Source organism: Astyanax mexicanus, chromosome 2, assembly GCF_023375975.1.
Source record: "Astyanax mexicanus isolate ESR-SI-001 chromosome 2, AstMex3_surface, whole genome shotgun sequence".
NCBI classification, from domain to species: domain Eukaryota; kingdom Metazoa; phylum Chordata; class Actinopteri; order Characiformes; family Acestrorhamphidae; genus Astyanax; species Astyanax mexicanus.
The window spans coordinates 8,301,639-8,322,402 of record NC_064409.1 but is presented as its reverse complement, the minus strand read 5'-3'; the positions used below and the strand labels follow the sequence as shown (position 1 = coordinate 8,322,402).

Here is a 20,764-nt window from a genome sequence, read left to right as displayed (position 1 = left end):
GGGAGGGGGTGTGTAGGTACACTTAGTAGAACAAAACTTTTTAATTAATGTGGTGATTAATTACATCACATATATGCGAGTGTCTAGAGACTTCTTTTAACTAATGAGTGAGTTCAGCTTCTTAACAGTGCACCCATTACTGACGCAGACATTTACACAGACGTTGTGTCCAATCACGGAAGACAAATATTTTCTGTACTGACCTGTGGTCAGTGGTGGTTGTGATTTTTTTCCAAAGTCAAAATAAGTGTTCACATTACCATTACCGATACCACCAGTCATAATCACTACCACCCACTTTGCTATCCATTCTGTGTAGTGCTGCATGATATTGGAAAAAAAAATATTGCAAATGTTCTTTTTTCGACAATATATATCGCAGTATTAAACAATGCATGGCCCATGATGTCACCAGCCCCGCCCCATCCACGCGTCTGGACCAATCAAGAGCACCGAGCACTATTAAAAACCCGAGGAAAACAGCAAAACAACAGTAATCAACCCTTTAATTGGAGATTTAAAAGGTAAATAAGAGCGTTTTTCTGGAATTAAAATTGTGTATTCAGCTGTAACTGGAAATATCTGAGCAAAACTGTGCTGGACTGAGGTACACAGCTGCTGCCCCCCCCTCCCCCTCGTGCTCCCCCTCCCCCTGGCGCTTCTCAGGCAGCAGCAGCCTTTCACTCACATAGACACAGAGACAAGGCTGTGTATCTACTTCTTGTGTCAAGAATCAAAAATTGCAACATGATTTTTGTTTGATTTAATTGCCTTACGTGACATCGCACGTCCTCCGATGTGATTATTGCGATGCTTAAACGATATATCGTGCAGCCCTGATTGTGTGTGAGTGGTAATACCTTATATTACTTCTTCTGAGAGCGCACATGACTCTGTGGTTCGAGGAATGATAAATGTCTAGATGCATGCTCTAGCTCAATGCTATCTGATAGGAGCAGTGAAACTAAGCGCAGGAGCTCCATCCAATACCTCTGAGACAGGCTATAAGTAATGATCTCTTATCAGTAACTAAACTCACTAATTCTCTCATGGCTGAATGCCATTGAGTTCTTACAGTAGTGTTCCAAAATCCAGTGTAAGAACTGTGAAAGAATACAGACACCAACTAAAAAACACTATGTCCAATAGTGTAGCTGTGTGGTAATATAATAGCAGCCGTTCAGTAAGACAAAAACTCCATAAGCTGCATATTGTGTTTTTACCTCAAAGAAAAAATTAACTGGAATGAACCGATAATCAAAAAATAATCAGTTTATATACAAAACATTTTATCTCATGTCAGGAACCCCTACAGGCTCGAGACATGTTCGTCAAAAGTTAGAAAGTGGATCTGGCTCCTTCAGTCAGCGCTGATCAGGCAGTAGGACTACCTGACTACCTGAAGGGTAGCTAACATAGTAGGGTGCCTGAACAGGCTCATGCCTCAATATGTTGCATTAAAATATGTAATATGTCCATTTTTTTTAGTCTTTTTCTATTGTGTACAGTTCTGCTGTGCTTTGGTTATAATTACTTCCACATTGCAGTTTACAGCAGTACAGCTCAACCGGACCTGTAGTGTAAAAAAAATTAAAAAATACCAGGATGACAATGATTTATCCTTGGGTCTCGACCTAAATACTACTTATGATGAATAATCCTTAGTCAAAAGTTACCAAAACACAAAACAAACAAATTGTGAAAACATTATGTACAGGTGCATAAGTGTACATTCCCCTCAGGGATTATAAGTGAACAAAAAAAGAATAAGATCAACTAAAATCCTTTTTTTGTGTGTGGGTGTAGCAATCAATACATGTGCATGTGCTTTACAATATTTAAACAAGACAAAACAAAACCATTTGAGGAAGAGAATTAAAAAAACATAAACCTGGCTTTAGTGTTTCGGCACACGGACAGGCCACTTCCGCCGTCATCCGCCTGTGTTCCCTTCTTTAGTTGTTTTAAATATTTATCTCTATGGCTTGTGCCCTTTTGGCATTAAATCAGGTTTAGTAAAAGTGGCCCAAATATAACCATCGGAGGCCATTAGATACAATATACTGCCAAAAGTATTCACTCGTCCATCCAAATCATCGAACTCAGGTTCAAATCACTTCCATGACCACAGGTGTTTAATAAAAGCAGCTGGAATGGCATCGCTAGGCATGCTGGGACTGCTTCTATCAACATTAGTGAAAGAATGGGTCTCAGGCTCTCAGGAGCTCAGTGAACTCCAGCACTGTGGTACACACTACTAAATATTCCTCAGCCAACTGTCAGTGATATTATTATAACACAGTTTAAGAGACTGGAAGAGAACGACAGCGACTCTTCAACTTTCTGCAGAGTCACTACATCACTACACACCTCCAAACTTCAGATGAGCTCAAGTACAGGGGTTGGACAAGGAAACTGAAACACCTGGTTTTAGACTACGATAATTTATTGTCCCGCCGGACAGTTCTGGTGGAAACAGCAGAGTTGAGGTGCACATTGAATTCTGCCGTGATTTGATCAGCCGTGGTTTTATGTTTTTTGGATACAGTCCGGGTTAGCACCCGAACATCCCTTTCAGACAGCTTCCTCTTCCAGCGTCCACAGTTAATCCTGTTGGATGTGGTTGGTCCTTCTTGGTGGTATGCTGACATTACCCTGGATACCGTGGCTCTTGATGCATCACAAAGACTTGCTGTCTTGGTCACAGATGCTCCAGCAAGACGTGCACCAACAATTTGTCCTCTTTTGAACTCTGGTGTGTCACCCATAATGTTGTGTGCATTGCAATATTTTGAGCAAAACTGTGCTTTTACCCTGCTAACTGAACCTTCACAGTCTCACACTCTGCTGTTACTGGTGCAATGTGCCACCAGGCTGCTCCAATTTAGCCATGAAACCTCCCACACTAAAATGACAGGTGTTTCAGTTTCATTGTCCAACCCCTGTAGATTAACAATAGAGCATAAAGAGACTCATTGAATGGTGGAAAAGAGAGCTTCTATATCCAAGCAGCTCCATCCAAACCCGAGTGAATACTTTTGGCAATATAGCGTATCTTTATCTTTACAGCAGTCTGTGTCTTCCACCTGTTCTTCCAGGTTTTCTGACAGAATCACACTGTTAATCTGGGCTTCTGTTCCCTACAGGTGAGTGTCCTCCTCTTCAGGTGTCACCTCTTTGGCCAGGTTGTCGAAAGGAACAATCCAGCTGTCGTTGAACTCTCCGTTCAGCGCCACCTTCTTCTCCTGCATCTCCGGCTGCACCTCCATCACCTCCAGCGTGGGGTTGTCATGATAACCGTTCTCCACAGTTTGAAGCTCCTCAGTCAGGTGTTGCTGTACAGAAGGGATGGACATGGTTAAAAAATTGTTTGATAAAAGCAGCAGTCCTTAAAATATATGCTTTTAAATTGAAGCAATAGATTATTTCTGCTAGTAGTAATAATTGTAAGGTGACAAAATACTTTAATTAATGGTATCAAAGTCCCTGACCCATTCCTGCATTGTCTAATGCAGGGGTGTCCAAACTTTTTTTGTTGGGGGCCAGAAGGAGAAATATATTTGAAGTCACGGGCCACACTCTGTTATAAAACAAATAATAAAATATATCCTGATTATTTTATTTACACATCATTTTACTTTTTTACTTGACTATCTTTATCTTTGACGGTGTTGTGTAAACTAAGATTTTTCAAATTAATGTTTAATTTCATTATGTCTCTTAATAAAAAACTCCTTAATTACGGCAACTTTTAGACTCTTTGGACCGTTTTTTCTGCACTAGAAATGCGCACCCTCTCCGCTTTTACACTCTTTGGCCCATTTTTCTGCCCTAGAAATGCGCACTCTCTCCACTTTTAGACTCTTTGGCCCGTTTTTCTGCGCTAGAAATGCGCACCCTCTCCGCTTTTAGACTCTTTGGCCCGTTTTTCCGTGCTAGAAATGCGCACCCTCTCCGCTTTTAGACTCTTGGGCCCGTTTTTCTGCGCTAGAAATGCGCACCCTCTCCGCTTTTAGACTCTTGGGCCTGTTTTTCCGTGCTAGAAATGCGCACCCTCTCCGCTTTTAGACTCTTTGGCCCATTTTTCTGCCCTAGAAATGCGCACTCTCTCCGCTTTTAGACTCTTTGGCCCGTTTTTCTGCGCTAGAAATGCGCACCCTCTCCGCTTTTAGACTCTTTGGCCCGTTTTTCTGCGCTAGAAATGCGCACCCTCTCCGCTTTTAGACTCTTTGGCACGTTTTTCCGCGCTAGAAATGTGCACCCTCTCCGCTTTTAGACTCTTTGGCCCGATTTTCTGACACCTAGCATCCAAACTTTGAATCTCACATTATAAAAACCTGCTTAACAGCGGGCCAACTTTCATTCTATTTCTAAAATACCTCGCGGGCCGCTCCAAAAAAGGAAACGGGCCGCAAATGGCCCGCGGGCCGTAGTTTGGACACCCCTGGTCTAATGTATGCATTCAAACCCAGAGTGGTCTGGTAGGTTTGTTGTTGGATGCAATTGCTTTCTACTGTTTAAAAGAAAAAAAAAAGAAAATTAACAAAATAATTAGAGCTGTCAACATTAAAGCGTTAACGCAAGTGACTAATTTGAAATCAGTAACGCAATATTATAATTTTTGTCTTTTTAATTGAGCAAAGCTGCTGAGAAGGTGCAGATTAATCTGATATATTAGCCAGATAATATACTGATATGAACAAACACTGTCTCTGCTGCTCCGTGCTGTTTACACACTATGAACGCGGTGTGTGCAGTGTTCACTGCTCGCAAAAGTTTCAAAAGCTAAAAAATTTTCAGTGTGGAAATTAAAGCAGTTTAAAGCCTGTGCTGGCCAGCATCACAAAATGAGTATATGGCAAAAAAACACAAGACACTATACTAGTTCCTGTCCTGTGATATGTGGCACTGTACACATGCCAGTGTAAAACAAGGTGTTAAATAAGTGTAGCAGTAATTCCTGGAGCATAAGGACGTTTTTTGTTTTGTGTGTTATGTCGTGTAGACTCTTCCTTCTCTCAGCTCACCTGGTTCTTCCTGTAGGATCTGTGGTGATAGGTGCAGTACAGGGCAAAAATAACAAGGATGATCACCAGGGCACCACATGAAGACAAGATAGCAATCAGCGTGTGGGGCACTGGTGTGGGCTCTGCCGGTGCCTACGGAGGGAAAAAAGATGGATTCAGACAAGCCATTATTTAGGACACAGACAATCTTATTATGAAAGCAGTAATCGGTCCTACCTTTTTGATAGCATCGTAGATTTCCTGCATCACTTTCGAATCAACTATCAGAGAGAGAATATAATTTGTTAGCGTTTTAGATTTAATTAGGCAGATAAATCAGGAGGAAACTGCAGATGTTGAGACAATGATCATAACCTCACCTGCCACAGACACTTTGGAGAATTCGTAACGACCGTTTTTTATCTCTCCAGCCAGTGAGCAGGTACCCTTGCCACCAACCTTTTCCAACAACGTCTGACAAGACTGGACAATGCTGTTCTTCTAGAAAAAGAAAAAATGCAAACAGAGTTGGACTCATTTTTCAAAAAGTCGGTTCTTTTTCTTCCTTGACATTGAACTTGAAATGAGTCCTTCAAAATGTAAATTAAATTTAATGTAAATCTATCTATCTATCTATCTATCTAGCTAGCTAGCTAGCTAGCTAGCTAGTAAAAAAACAGGCACTGGTGATTTTTGGGAAAATTAAGGGATTTTTAGTTCGCCTTGTAGTGTGTAGTGTCAAGTCAAGAGTCAAGTCAAGAGGCTTTTATTGTCATTACATCTGAGTACAGGTACACAGTGTGATGAAATTACGTTCCTCCGGAACCATGGTGCAACATAGAACAACAAGCAATAGACAACATAAAGTGCAGGAGTGACGACAGTGCAACATAAAATAATAAAATTATAACACTAAATAACAATAAATACAATAAATACAAAAGACGAGACAATTTAAAGTCAGGACAGTGCAGTACCGATACGGTATAATAAAGTGTATAGTGGGGATAAGGTGCAGAGATGTGTAACATACTGTAACATATAGAACATATATAATCACAGCAGTTACTGAGGTAGAGTTTATAGTTATAGTGTATATACAGCTCTGGAAAAAATAAGAGACGGAAAAGATGGAAGATCACAAGCCATCAACCAATCTGAACTGCTTGAATTTTTGCACCAGGAGTGCAGGCATAAAGTTATCCAAAAGCAGTGTGTAAGACTGGTGGAGGAGAACATGATGCCAAGATGCATGAAAACTGTGATTAAAACCAGGGTTATTCCACCAAATATTGATTTCTGAACTACTCTTAAAACTTTATAAATATGAATTTGTTTTCTTTGCATTATTTGAGGTCTGATAGCTCTGCATCTTTTTTTTGTTATTTCAGCCATTTCTCATTTTCTGCTAATAAATGCTCTAAATTACAATATTTTAATTTTGAGAATTCAGAGAAACTGATTCATACACATATTTATAAACATATACACATTGAGAGATTTTGTTATTTCCTTGTGCATTCATATAACTTCTACTACTCCTAGCCTGAAATCTGGCAGTGGCAGTTCTCTATGTTGTCTATATATATCTATCTATGTTTTCATATTTTTTCCCGTCATTGCGTTGTCTGTAAATTTCTTTAGCAGAATTATAAACAGCAATGCTTCAAGCAGTCTTACCTTATTTCTGGGTTCCTGCATAAATTCTAGGGTGATTGTTTCCTGTAGGAAAGGCACATGACACCAATCAATTTCTTGATCAACATGGAAAAATGAGAACAGAAATCTTAAAAAAAAAAATCTTCTTACATTAAATGGCCCTGATATCTCAGACTCCAAGACGCCAGACGCCAATCCAGGTTTCTCGGTGCTAGCTAATGGCTCTAAAACAAGAAGAAAAAGAATGATGATCAGTTTGTGGAAACCAGGCTTTAGAATAGATTAAGCAGATTTTGTTTACTCTGCATGAGCTGTACAATTTCATCAGTGTGTTATTTGGCTAGATCAGTGATTCTGGTGGGTCAGGACCCAAAAGTGGGTTGCGCACAGCTTGTAAAAAAATAAAATAAAATATATATATATATATATATATATATATATATATGGAAAATAATTAATGCTCATCTGATTTTGTACTCATCTGTTAAATTGGGGAAAAAAGAGTGAATGCAAGGAATGCAGAGATATGCAAGGAACTGAAATATCTAATTTTGTGGCCGTATTTATTTTAATATTTAATTTCGTTGTAGTAACTTTTATACATGTTATGTTCCACCTCAATTTCTTAAAAAAAAAAATAATACACTTTTCATGCATATGTATGTTTAAATGGGTTTTGAAGGCTATTTTTAAAAAAGAAAATTGTTGGGTTTATAATCTATAAAAAAAAGTTATAGCCACGATGCTAACAGCCAGTCTCTGCAGGTGTGGAGTTGTTAGCTGTGATGCTATTACTGCAATTACTGTTCTTGCACATCTGCTCAATCGAACTGCACTAACGGTACAAACAAACCAGAAACCGATTTTTACATTTTAAACCGTTTCAAATTGTGCTGTTGTGAAAACGCCCTTAGTTACATTACATTAACCCTCCTGTAATGTTATGGGTCTATTTGACTTGTTTTAAGGTTTGAAGATCTAGAAAAACTAGTTAAAAGTATTTTTTCAGTATAAAACTTCTTCTGCTTAGCCTTAATTAGTGTAATCAACATATAAAATAAAATAGTTCATCTCACATATTTGCAACCACTACCCCCTGCAAAAAAAACAAAAACAAAAAAAAACTAAAACTAAATTGCAATGTTATGTTTCAATGTTATGTTAAAATATTGTTGTATATGTTGGTCTTTCAAAAGTAATAAAGTAGTAAAACATTTAAAAAGTTTAAACATGTCTTTTTTTATAAAAAAAAAAAACGAGTGAATTATAGAGGAATGATAGAGGTAAAGAACACTATTGGACTAAATATTGATAGAATAATTAGTAATGGCGTTAGTAATGAACTTACTAACTTTACACTGCTTGTAAAAATTGTTTGGGGTTTTTCAGACATCTTTTGGATAATTAAACATGCTCCGGTTCAAAATGACCCAGGAACACCATTGCTGTTCCTGACAAATGAACTTAATAGGAGGGTTACATGGGACGGCTTTGATTTCTGAACTGCTATGGACATTGTTTCTTGACAAAAATAAAATGGCTTAATTTTTGATACCTTCTGTTGTCGGATTTGGTCCTGGTTGTGTGCTGGCAGGTTGCTTAGAAGCAACAGTAGTAGGGGCCGGTGTTTTAGGACCTAAAGCAGGTGTTTGGTCAGAGGCAGGCTGCCGATGTGTAGAAACCACAGAGGATGGAGCTGGAGTGGCAGGATGACGTGGGGCTGGACCAGAACCGGTAGGACTAGCCAATGTAGAGTCTGCAGAGATAGGCTTTGTAGTGGCAGACTTTTCAAGGATAGGATTTTTAGTGGTAGGCTTTTCAGGGGTAGCATTTTTAGTGGTAGGCTTTTCAGGGGTAGCATTTTCGGGGGTAGGCTTTTCAGGGGTAGCATTTTCAGGGGTAGCATTTTCAGGGGTAGGCTTTTCAGGGGTAGCATTTTCAGGGGTAGCATTTGCAGGGGTAGCATTTTCAGGGGTAGGCTTTTCAGGCGTAGGCTTTTTAGTGACAGGCATCATAGCGGCAGGCATTGTAGTGATAGGCACTTTGGTGGAAAGCTTTGCAATTGGAGACCCTGTAGGGGCAGGCATTGTAGGGCTAGGGCCTTTAGTGGTAGCCTTTGCATCAGTAGGTACTATAGCAGTAAGCGTTGTAGAGATAGGCTCTTTATTGATAGGCTTTGTAGTGGGAGGCTCTGCAGTCACAGGCTTTCCAGGTGTAGACTCTAAATGGGAAGGCGTTGCAGTGGTAGGTCCTGCATCAGGAAGCTTTACAGTAGTAGGCTCTACAGGAGAGGACTTTAAAGTTGTAAACTGTGCATCGGTAGGCTTAGCTGTGGGAGCCGCTGCAATGATAGGCTTTGTAGTAGCAAGAGCAGGAGTGGTGGGGTCAGACTCAGCCAGCAGGAGGAGAAAATCTGTACAAAAAAAAGGAAAGACCACTGTCATTTCAAATATATAAGCCAGTTTGCACCCCTCCCCTTTCTTTTAGCTTTGTAGTGCCATAAACATAGACTGTAGTCCTGTATGTCTTTCTCTGCATACTTCATTAGCATTCTTTCGCTCTGTTTTTCAAGAGTGAGGGCCGAATACAGGACCACCACAGAAACTAGGAACTAAAATGGCTTAAAAAGGAAGCAAATTGACAACCATTGACAACGTTTGTTTTCCCACTTTCAAACAGGCCTATAAATCCATTTAGTTTCTCCAATATTGTACGTTTATTAAAGATCTAGGACATCAGTTTGATTGACAGTGCTATGTCTTGTCTATGTCTGGCCGTGCTGTTTCAGGCGTGTCCCTATTAGCAGCATGCTAAGCTTTCCAGCTCTTTTGGTGGCTTTAGAGATCATTTTCTAGCAATTTAGGCGTTCAAACAAAAAAAAACTATTCAATAAGCCGCAAATTATGTTTGGAGGGATGAGTAGAGGGTACCTAAAAGCGAGCATTTTTAGAAAGGGAACGGGATATGGACTAAAGCTATGCCTTCTGCCATTTCCTTCTCGATGATGCTGTTATTTCATAAAAAAAAAATAGATTTCTTCAACTCCTAAGCACAGGTACATCGCTGACTTTTGTCTGATTCCTATTTCAGTATTGGTGATCAGACTACAATACAGACATCTATAAAAACAGTAGATATATAAATTATTGCTAACGTGCTAATGTCACTAATGTCACTTATGTTGTTTTTGCCACATTAAATCCCTTAACAGGCCACTAAATCTTGAGGATTTTTATTCAAGCATTACACAAAAAAACTTTAAAGTTTGATAAGGAACATAACTGAATAATGTTAGCATAATTTTAATTGTAATAGAAAATTTGTATGTATAATAATACATACAATAAATAACATACTAAATTTGTATGTCAAAATATAATGAACAAAATCATAAAACTGTCTCTTTCCTCAACTTCATTTTAAAATCAGTATTTTCCTGAATACAAATCAAACAGTTCATGTCCTCCAAACCCAGTGTTCTCAAGTCTCACACTTTGAGCGTGTGACACACGCACCTCAGCGAGTTTACACGCTCACACGCCACACATGCTATTCCTCACGCTTGCCATTCCATCTGCTGCATATGATAATGTACTCTCATTGAGCCAATCAGAATATAGATCGCTCTCTGTTGTTAGGCAGACCTAGTAAGAGGGCGGAGTTTTAGCCAGAGTGTCAGGCGCAAAGAACTGTCCCATTCGAAAGTTCTGAAACACACGTCGTGAACAACTGAAGGAGAACTGCGGCAACCCGTTGAACAACTGAAGAACTGCACACCAACACCCTCCCCCCCCCCCAAATCTCACTCCCCCCAAACATCAAAACTTGAGAGCCCTTTCCAAACCTGTCATTTGCTCTGGGAAATGAACACTGGGTTTATGTTATTCTCACACATCTTTAATTTGTTCTTATAGTTACAGGTTTGTCAATAGGGCTGACCTTTCCCAGTCTCTGTGTCTCTCCATTGCCTGTGGCTCTCTGATTGGAAGGACCATGTGGAAACCAACTTGCAATCTCACTGCTCTCACAATCACCCATTTTAGTTCAATCAAACCAGGAACGTTCACTCTGAGCGGGAACTAAAGAATGCTAGGTTCTTCAGTGCAAACCGTGATGATATTTGTTCACCACCGCTGTGCAATGCCCCCTGTTGATGACCATGATTCTATAAAAGTTGTGAAAACATGGGCTGGTTCCTGAAAAGCACCACAGTTCTAATAATCCTGAACAGAACTTGTTTTTTTTGGTGAAAAAGCGCTATCTGTGCTCTTGGACCCACCTTCTTCACAGGCTTCTGCCCTAACACACTTAAATCAAAGGGTCAGCGTTCATGCAGGACATCAGGACGTCCTCCAGAAACCTCAAGAGCTGAAGGACAGGCAGCTGATGGACTGACACTGACACTGAGTGGGAAGCCTATTTTTGGTTGCTGTGGTCTCACCAATACCCGCACTGTTCAATTTAGATAAGCTGCTTCAACCAGGCAAATAACCAGTAAAGGATTATTAAGAGGGATGGTGGGTGGATTCAGTTGTTGCCCTAATTCTCCTGTTTGAAACAAAAAGAAGGCCACAATGTTCTTACTTTCCATTACATATCTACCAAAGACAGCTGCCCAGTTTTGTTCATTTTCAAAGGTGATATAAGTATTAACATTGATTACTCTCTAGTAGAGCTGGGCGATTCATCGATTTTATCGATTAATTCGAATTTACAGTTAAGGACGATGTGTTTTTATGAAAATGGATTTTCTCTGACTTTTAATTTTCACCAGCGACGCTCCCCTGAGCTTAGCCCCGCCCCTCTCTCCCGCACGTAGCCCCGCCTCTCTCTCCCTCCCTCTTGCTCTTGACATGACTGGCTATTTAAAAAGCAACAGAAGTTGTTCATTTGTTGAAGTTTATTTGTATCATTTCTAACATATTTAGAGTGTTTTTTACTCTCTTTTTTTCTCTCTCACAATGTTAATCCTTTACAGCTTCAAAAACATGTATTATGCAAATTGGGCGATGACGTCATTTAGCGACTTCTAGCGACTTTTAGGAGACTTTTAGTAGGGGAAAAAAATCGGTTTAAATCTAAAAAATTTTTGGGCCATATCGCTCAGCTCTACTCTGTAGGTAGAAGTATAGATACTTGTGTTTGTAGTAGTTGAAGTATCTCAAGCTTTCAAAACGACTTAAAGTATAAAAGTAAAAGTAATGTAAGAGAAAAAAAATGCCATTAAGAACAAAAGCTTAGGCCGCACCTGAAAAACAACGCCCAACAAATTATAGCTTGTCATTATTAGAACATAAGCCTTCAGTTAGAGAATCACATGATTAAGGCTATAATACTGATTAATAACCTCTAATAATACATAAGCCATTTTAAAGTTAAAGAACTAGGTTTAACTACGATATGTCTGAATAACTGCCCTTTAAATAAAAGTAATAAATAAGGTCTTTGCAGTGTGTCCCTCTCTCAGACACACTCGTTCAGTGTGTTGGGCTTTGTTCCAGCAGCCGAATGAGGATGACAGTCGGATGTGAGGGTGGAGACCTGTTGAATAGTTCGCCTTCCTGCTGCTGGTTAGATTGTAAAAATAACAACAAAGCCACAAATCACACGTGTTCCCACACAAACTCTCTCACACACAGCAGCACAAGGATGTATAGCCACTTCAATAACAATTATTCAGAAATAAAAATCCTCATATTGTGGATTTTATGGATATTTTCTGATAAAAAAGGAAAAGCGTGAAAGTGTGCAAAGTTTACAACACCACAAAGCACAGATTGTTGCTTCACTTTGTTCTTATATAATATTGAATACTGCAATAAACAAAATCATAAAAAGTATTAACATATTAACATATTAAGAAAAAAAAATATTGTATTGTATTGTAATAAATTGTTTTGCAAAACAATTTACTGATTTTTAAAAACAGAAATTATAGTTATAACTTAATAATCGCACAATTTGGCATGATTAATCACGATTATAATGAAAAAGTAATCTACCTAAAAGTAATCTGAACTTTTAAGCAGTAGCAATGCCATGTTTATATGATGAAGAAGCCGTGCTTATATGACTTAATACCAAAAAAAAAACAGTAAAAAAAATGCTAATACTTTACTGGGCTCAATAAAAAAAGAGTGAAATACAGCAGGACTTTTTTTGGCCAAAATGGGTAAAATGATTAATGTCTAACTTTTTTCCTTTACTCAGGTTTTATACATTTTTTAGAAAAAAAAAAACTGTTACAATATATCGGCTTTCTTACAGTATTGCAATATATCGCAGTACACTGAATCGTAACCGCTGTATCGTACAGACCCTCACAGATTAGTAAAACTGGTCCCAAATCACATTATATTTATGTCATTAAACTTGAAAAAGTTTCCATTTCATAGATACAAGGTTTTGCTACAACAGGGGTGATATACTGTGAGCAAATAACCGTAAAGCTGCCGCTCAGCAGGCCGCCCCGGCACAAAGCTGTTCAGTGACAGTGACGCCCCTCTACTCGTGCGGGATGCTATCTCGCTCGCCCCCCCCCCCCTGCTGTGCTTTGGGCTTCACGGACCCTCAGCCACCTCCAGCTAATAACCCCCACCCCCTGGCCTCCTCCAGCAATAGTGCTCTATTCAGGGCTAATTGAAGGGACCTGTAGACGCTGCGTTCAGAGTACTGGGTGGTGCGTTGGTGCTGGAACGGGGAGGGGTGGTGTTCTTTTATGAGGCCTGAGTCACAGCGTACCTCCTTTACTGAAGAAGGGAGACGTTCAGAATGAATAATGGGATGGCGGGAGAAAGGGAGACGAGAGAAGGGGGCTGACAGGGTTACGAGGAGGGGGTCGCCGGGCACATTCCTCACCACACACAACACAAAACACTACGTGCTGTCATTAGAGTATGCTAATAAAAGTGTGGAGAGCGTCTTGAGAAAAGCGGAGTCTGAAACAAGTGTAAAAATGATGAGTTTTTATGGTAATGATGTACAAATGCATCAGTGCAGCGACTCAAGGGTGGACTTTTAACTGACTTAAAATAATATTTAAAAGGATAATTAAGCAATAATACATGAGAGGGAGTAGATCAGCACAGCAGTGCCAATATTACACGTTATAGCACAAACCTCGAGTGTATTATTGCAATTATACCACAGTTCTGTTCGATAAAAGTTACCTGTATATGTCACAGTAATACATGGAGAGCTTCGGTTACAGTGCATTACTGGCTGATAACGGCACTCATAGAATGCCTCTCAGCCAATCAAATTGCAGGGTTGGAACTAACTGTGGTATAATCAGTGATAATAATGTTCACTAAAACATTTAGTATTGGTATTTTTAAGGCCAAAATGTAACTCTTAGGCTATTTTCAAATCCCAAATCCAATGTTTTAACTAGTCTTTTTTATATTAAACTTCGGCTCATACATGACTTGACCTCCTGACTCCCGTCTGATGGTTTTGGCAGTAACCTTGGACGTGAGCTGCATTGTTTCCACAGTGAGTGTGGAAAAGTTAAGCTGTTTTCTGAAAGGTCATGGAGCACAGCAGACCTTTACTTCTCGTGCACAGACCACACCTATTACTATCGCTGCTTCACACCGGTTCCATTAATGCTTCAGTTTAATGGGCAGTTCTTCTTATTTCATCTTTTTTAAAAAGAGCATGCACTCAGTTTAGGGAGTGACCGCTGGAGATGTGAGAGGAGCGAGGCAGGGAGAGGTAGCCCATGGTGGTGCCAGTCTCTGGAGTGATTAATAATAAACAAAGCAGAGGAGGAGAGGAGAGGATGACGCTGAGTCAGCCTTAGGGTCTTAGGAATCTGATGATAGGCACACTAAAATATTTTTTTTTTCCACACACACTCCCTCCTCTCAATGTTACTCTCTCTCTTTCTCTCTCTCTCTCACTCCCTCACACACACACAACACAAATATACATAGTGCCATAGCAGAAGTTATCATAAGAAAACTTATTTTAAACCCTTTTCCATGTTAGCTCTCAGAATCACCCCAAATTTCCTGCTGTGACATTCAGATAAACGCCTGTATCACTGATGCTACTGCATTTAGGCTTGCGGAGGAAACAGAATGGAGCATGATGTTACGAATTCTGTGGGAAAAGGATGTAGACACAAGTGCTTTCCCATCTATTGTTCTCTACTTTCTCAAGGCTGGTGCTTGACAGTTCTGCCAAGAACCATCCAAAACAATCTCTGGTTGCTACAGCTGCTCGAAACCCAGTGCTGAAGTGAGAACAGACATTAGGATTGTCCAGAATCTAATATCATCACAAGTCCCTAAATGTAAGCTAACTGTTCTGCCCTAAAACTGTAGCAGAGCAGGAAGTGTTCTATTAACTTACCCTCCACCTTATTACGCCACACCCACTTTCAGGAGTTTTATAGTGTGAAAAATACGGTAGGCTACTGCTGTGGACACTGATCAATAAGTAGCTAACTATGCTAACCAAACCAAGGACCTGCATCTATGATTTAAGCTGCTAAATTAAATAAATGTTCCCCAATTTCCATAAATACATTTGCTCTTACCATTTTGTGGATGGTAAATTAAATAAAACAAAGATGCCCTAATAGGAAATAAGATAAATACGAAGATATTCATATACAGCAAGACATTAAAGAGCTTAAAAGGCTATTGGCCAAACCTTTTCAAGTGTTTTTGTTTTGCACTATCCTCTAATTAAATTAGTTGAGCTTCCAATCTATTTGGCTACTGTATTGGTTGCACTATAAGGTGCACAATATTAATAAATGTCTATTTTCTGGTCTATATTTTTTTACACAAGCCGAGCTGGATTAAAAGGTGCATTATGCAACACTAGTAAGGAATATATATTTTTTTAAGTCAAACTAATGAGGGATGTTAATCTACGCAAAATTTTCTTCTGAAAACTGTTTATTTGGGTGAGTAAAGCACTTCCGTTTATTTACAGTAAGCTTAGATTTCTAGATTTCCACTAAGGCTAGCCACGGTTAGCGCAAGTAAATGCCACCCTACAGTGCTACACTGAGGAACCCATCTGAACGATTAGTGCTTAATGCAGTTAGCAGGTAATGCTAATGCTGCTCTAGCAGTGCTAGCTGGGGTTAGCAGCAGGCTACAGGTGAAAGAGCTAGCGCTATACAGCTAATGCTAGTCCTACCCCAGTCTTGAGTCTCGTGCTGAAGAACTGAACTGAAACTCCTTTATAATGCTGTTGTAAAATTCATACCTTAGGCACACTGGATTATAAGGCGCACTGACAGTTTTTGTGAAAATTACTGAAATTTAAGTGTGCCTTATAGTGCGAAAAATACAGTAATTGAAGCCTACTCTGTTCTGATTGTCTACCTTGTAGGGTGATTTAATTCTGACTTAGATTGCCTAAGTAAAACGATACAGCTATAGACAAAATAGATGTGTGTTTTAGATTCCATATATGCCTGTCAACTACAGGGTACTGAACCTGCACTAGAACAGACAGTGGTATGAGGGTTCAGCACATGAAATTGACTTTCTATGAACCTCAAACACTTCTGTGTCCTTCTTCAAATGCAAAGCCTACAATAGCAAAAGAGGATGGCAAAATATACCAATTGCATCTGATACTCAACGTAGAGAAAGCAGTGAGTAATGTAGTAAAAACAAGTGCTAGGCTAACTTTTACGCTAGGCTAAAAGCTAACTTTAGCTTAGCAGTAGTTCAGATAGCAGTGGCCAGACTAACTGCACTAATAGCAGCGCAATACAGGAAATACTGTGTATGCACATTAGGTCATTTAGTAGATAATGGTGTGTTTAATTTGGATGTCGTGTTCAAACCAATTAGAAATCTTATTTTAGCAGACCTTACAGTTTCTAAAAACAATTTTTTTTTTTGCTGAATGAGTCGTTATAGTATCTAAAACTCAGACCACAGCATAATACAGTGTTGCTTACTGTGGTTCAATTGAGCTAAACTGAAGTAGCTAGCAAAATTAAAGAGCAACAAAAACTCCCTCAGCTTTTCTCAGCACATTTAAAAGATAATGGTGTGTTTGATTTTGATGTCCTTTTCAAAACAATTAGTCTTTTGATAATATATTACATTTCTCTGTAGAAAAACGTAATCTCTTCCTTACAGTTTCTATAAACAACATTTGTTTGCTGAATGATTCATTCGAGTATTTAAAATTCTGACCACACTTTTATAAAGAATTGCTTACTGTGGTCCAATTTGAGCTAAACTGAGGTAGCTAGCAAAATTAATGGAGCACAACAAAACAAACTCCCTCAAAAACTCCCTCAGCTTTTCTTAGCAAATCTGGAGGGCTCCTCCTGGTTCAGCACTGGCAGGTGCAGCTTAATTAAAGAATAACAGGACTCCCTCAAAAGCTCTCCGCCATCAATGGGAGGTTCAATTCATGTACAGAACTGATTCATTCAAACTGTCGGTTTAAGGAATCGAACTTTACTCTCATCTCCTTCTTTTCACTAATAATAGTTGAGTATAAATGCAGAACACATAATATAAGAATAAACACACAATGATACAGATACAACCTAGTACATCCTGGGATGCCTGTACATTACATCCCTGTAAATCCTTAAATTACCCAAAAGTGCTGCTGAATGACGTGGCCATATGAAGTTACCTAATGTAACATAACCCACTGTGGCATGGTGTTGTTGTTTTGTTTTTTTTTTTGGCAATTTTTTGACCAATTTGACCAATGCTAGACCACGTTTGTGGTGAATATTGATAATGATTATTATTTTCCTTTTTCTTTCAAAAAAAAAAAAAAAATATATATATATATATCCATGCCATAGATGGTTAACCAAAAGGAGCCCATGGTGACAGACATCTAATAGACCCTTTAAAAGATGTGTAAAGTACATTATACTTTGCGATCTGTCCTTTTTTTAAATCATGATCTTTTTTTTACTCATAAATAACACTGAAGATCCTGAGAGCATCACCAGAGGAGAGTTACGTGACTTATTGTGTTATGACATTAAAATAAAAAAATAAAAATATTCTCAGTAAATTTAATATGTAAAATACTTATTTAGCTAACTAACTTAGCTACATAAAGTTTAAACTAAATTAGGGGTGGGTGATATGGCCTTAAAATAATATCACAATATTCTTGGCAATAGGACAAAACATTGACATGGTGATAGACGTCTAACAGACCCTTTAAAACATGGGTAAAGTGCTTTACAGCACTCTCTCCTTCTTTAGTTTAACTCATGTAGTCATAAATGACACTGTAAATATTAAGAGCATCACATGTGAATTTTATCAGAAAATACACTTATAAGCTGCTCATAAACTAATCACTAAACTTATGTATCTTTTTAAATAAATATTTAGAACTGGTTCCAGAATCTAGAGATTAAAACAAAAAAGGAGTCAAATTTGTGACTCGGTTCCTTCGAACACTGACTCGTTTACAACTCTGCATCGCTCCTCTCCAGGCAGAGACCGTTAGGTAAACAAATGTGAGTAAAACTAACTAACTCAGCTTTAAAACGGACTGAAATGCAGATAAGCAGATGTTTAGCTTCCCACCCTCCCTTATATAGTGAGTTTAGATCCACCGAAAACCTGTCAAAATTAGAAAACTGTTTTAACTTTAGGCAAATTCAACTAACAACTAACCAATTCCAAAGTCTGATGCAACAGGTGTAGCTATAAATCATGTTTACTAGTTAGTTAGAAAGCTAGTCAGATACAGTATAACTAGCTAAGAGACCAAACTACTAGCTAACAAAGCTACATCACTGCACAGATTAATTCAATCTTATGCAAAATGATTATTTGGCTGATTTACATTGAATAAACTTAAAATTGTATATATTTATAATAATATAGAATGTATATATAATATAAAATTCTATATATATACGGCTCTGGACAATAAATAAGATACGAATTAAAAATAATAAAAATATATATTTTGTAATTTCAGCCATTTTTGGCTAAATTACAACATTTTTATTTGGAATTTGGGAAAAATGTTGTCTGTAATTTCTAGAATAAAACAACAATGTTCATTTTACTCAAACATATACCTATAAATAGTAAAATCAGATAAACTGATTCAGAAACTGAAGTGGTCTCTTAAGTTTTTTTTCTTTTTTTTCCAGAGCTGTATATACAATTTAACTGTGTTAAAGCAAAATGATGAGTTAAGTTGAGCCAATAAATACGTTTTTTCATTATGTGCAAATTTCTGTAAAACTAGCTAACTACATAACCAAGCTGACGTTAAATATCCACATTTAATTTTCTTAAATTGCATAAATTGTTTTTTTTTGTACAAAAAAAGAGAGAAAAACTCACCTATAACTAAAATAGTCCACAGGATTCTTGTATTGGTCCTCATGTTTGCTCCTCAGAGTGTTCCCTGCAGCTCAGTTAGTTAGTTATGGTCTCAGGCTCAGCAGAAGGTGCTGTAGAAGTGTAGAAGTTTTTAGTGGTCTCCTCCAGGCTGGAGATGCTCTGAGACTTTGCTGCTGCTGCTGCTGTTCGGTTCCGCTTATCTCCTCGAGTTAGTATCTGAGGTCGCCTAAATGACTTTACGGTGGTGCTATTTCTTGGAGCTGAAAGGCAGGAATGCTTTTGTTGGCGGCTCTGCTGAGAGCTGTCCCCCCTCCCGGGCTGGGGGATTTGGGGCTGGAGTGTTTGCTGGGTTTCCTTGGTTTTCTGCGGAGCTGCTGAGCCGGGCTCTGGCTCCCTCTCTGTTCTGGTGTTGGGGAGCAGGGTGGAGGCGGGCGGTGGGATGTGTCAGGGCCGAGGCTGTGGTCAGACTGGAGGCTGGGGTCTGTTTAACGCCTGCTCTCCCCCGGCTCTGCCCATGTGTGAAAGCTGTCACTGGTGAGCTGATGATGACAGACTCTCCACACGCCCAATGGGAGCAGTGCTGTTACTATTAGACCTGTCTGATCTGAGTACAGTGAAATCTCACCATGATAACAGGTGCATCTCAAACAAATTACAATATCACTGAAAAGTTAATTTGTTTCACTAATTCAGTTCAATATCAGTTCAGTTATGGCTTACAGCCAATGGAAAGACAAAAATCATTGTCTAATAAAATTGGAATATTATAAAAGACCAACTGATACGTTTGGCAGTGTGGGCAGTTGTCCCATGTTTTACTACAATGTGTACCTGTACTCAGATGTAATGACAATAAAAGCCTCTTGAAATCTTGAAGTCCTGCTGGAAAATGAAATTCGTATCTCCATAAAACATACCTGTCAAGTTTTGGATTTAAAAACAAGGGAAGTTTTCCGCCGCCCACTTTGAGTCGTCCCACTTTGAGCCATCCCACCAGCTCAACCAAAGTTCAGTATCATAGTTTCATGGTATAGTAATTAATTATCACATGATAAGTAATCAACATTTCTCCCAAATTCCACATAAAAAAAATTGTAATTTAGAGCATTTATTTGCAGAAAATGAGAAATTGCTGAAATAACAAAAAGATGCAGCGCTTTTAAACTTCAAATAATGCAAAGAAAACAATTTCATATTCATAAAGTTTTAAGAATTCAGAAATCAATATTTGGTGAAATAAACCTGGTTTTTAACCACATCTCAAGCAAATTAGAATATCACTGAAAATGTACTTTGTTTCACTAATTCATTTAAAAATGTGACACTCAGTGTTCTATTTTAAGCATTTGTTTATTTTAAAAGTTTATCTTAATTTTTTCTTCTTCTTTGAGTGCTATTTTAACCACGCATATAACACTCTGTATGTATATAGTTAAAATCTGTATGTTCTGCATCTGCTCTATATAGGTGTACACCTTTTCACTTTGCTGCTTTTTTTTCCAACTGGTAGCATCAGAAAAAAATATGCTGTGCTTTCTCGGCTCACCAGCACATCCAGTGAGGACAAGTGTCTGAGGAATGTTACACATGCTTCAGAACAAGTCAGGCCCAGTTTCCTGAAAGCTGCTTTATAATAAAAATATATACACTAGTTGTCTAAATAAATTAATTCTTTTAGCACTTTTTACAACTGTAAAAGTGTATATGATTTTTTTATTTTTAGTTGAACTAAATTCTGCTGTCCGATCTATACAACACTGTTTGTATTGGGGC

General features: G+C 38.5%; 1 protein-coding gene and 1 long non-coding RNA gene across 2 annotated transcripts; one reads left to right on the top strand and one right to left on the bottom strand.

Moving 5' to 3' along the window:
* The first annotated feature begins 106 nt into the window (after positions 1-106).
* On the top strand, positions 107-621 carry LOC125791192 (uncharacterized). The gene is made up of 2 exons (XR_007430923.1): positions 107-237; positions 416-621. It is a non-coding gene; the product is annotated as an uncharacterized LOC125791192 (long non-coding RNA).
* Positions 622-1,838: 1,217 nt separating this feature from the next.
* podxl (podocalyxin-like) lies at positions 1,839-19,489 on the bottom strand. Its single transcript, XM_049473300.1, has 8 exons — positions 18,992-19,489; positions 8,221-9,078; positions 6,816-6,889; positions 6,687-6,728; positions 5,387-5,507; positions 5,244-5,287; positions 5,028-5,159; positions 1,839-3,335 (listed from the first exon to the last, which is right to left on the bottom strand). The coding sequence occupies exons 1-8, from the start codon at positions 19,032-19,034 to the stop codon at positions 3,141-3,143; spliced, it is 1,509 nt and encodes a 502-aa protein (XP_049329257.1). The 5' UTR covers positions 19,035-19,489; the 3' UTR covers positions 1,839-3,140.
* Positions 19,490-20,764: the final 1,275 nt, after the last annotated feature.

Excerpts from the sequence above, each read along its gene's own strand:
- podxl (XM_049473300.1), bottom strand. The coding sequence starts at position 19,034 with ATGAGGACCAATACAAGAATCCTGTGGACTATTTTAGTTATAG. Across the intron at positions 6,890-8,220 it reads ACCAAATCCGACAACAGAAG|AGCCATTAGCTAGCACCGAG; the intron begins GTATCAAAAATT and ends TTCTTGTTTTAG. Across the intron at positions 6,729-6,815 it reads AGATATCAGGGCCATTTAAT|GAAACAATCACCCTAGAATT; the intron begins GTAAGAAGATTT and ends CCTTTCCTACAG.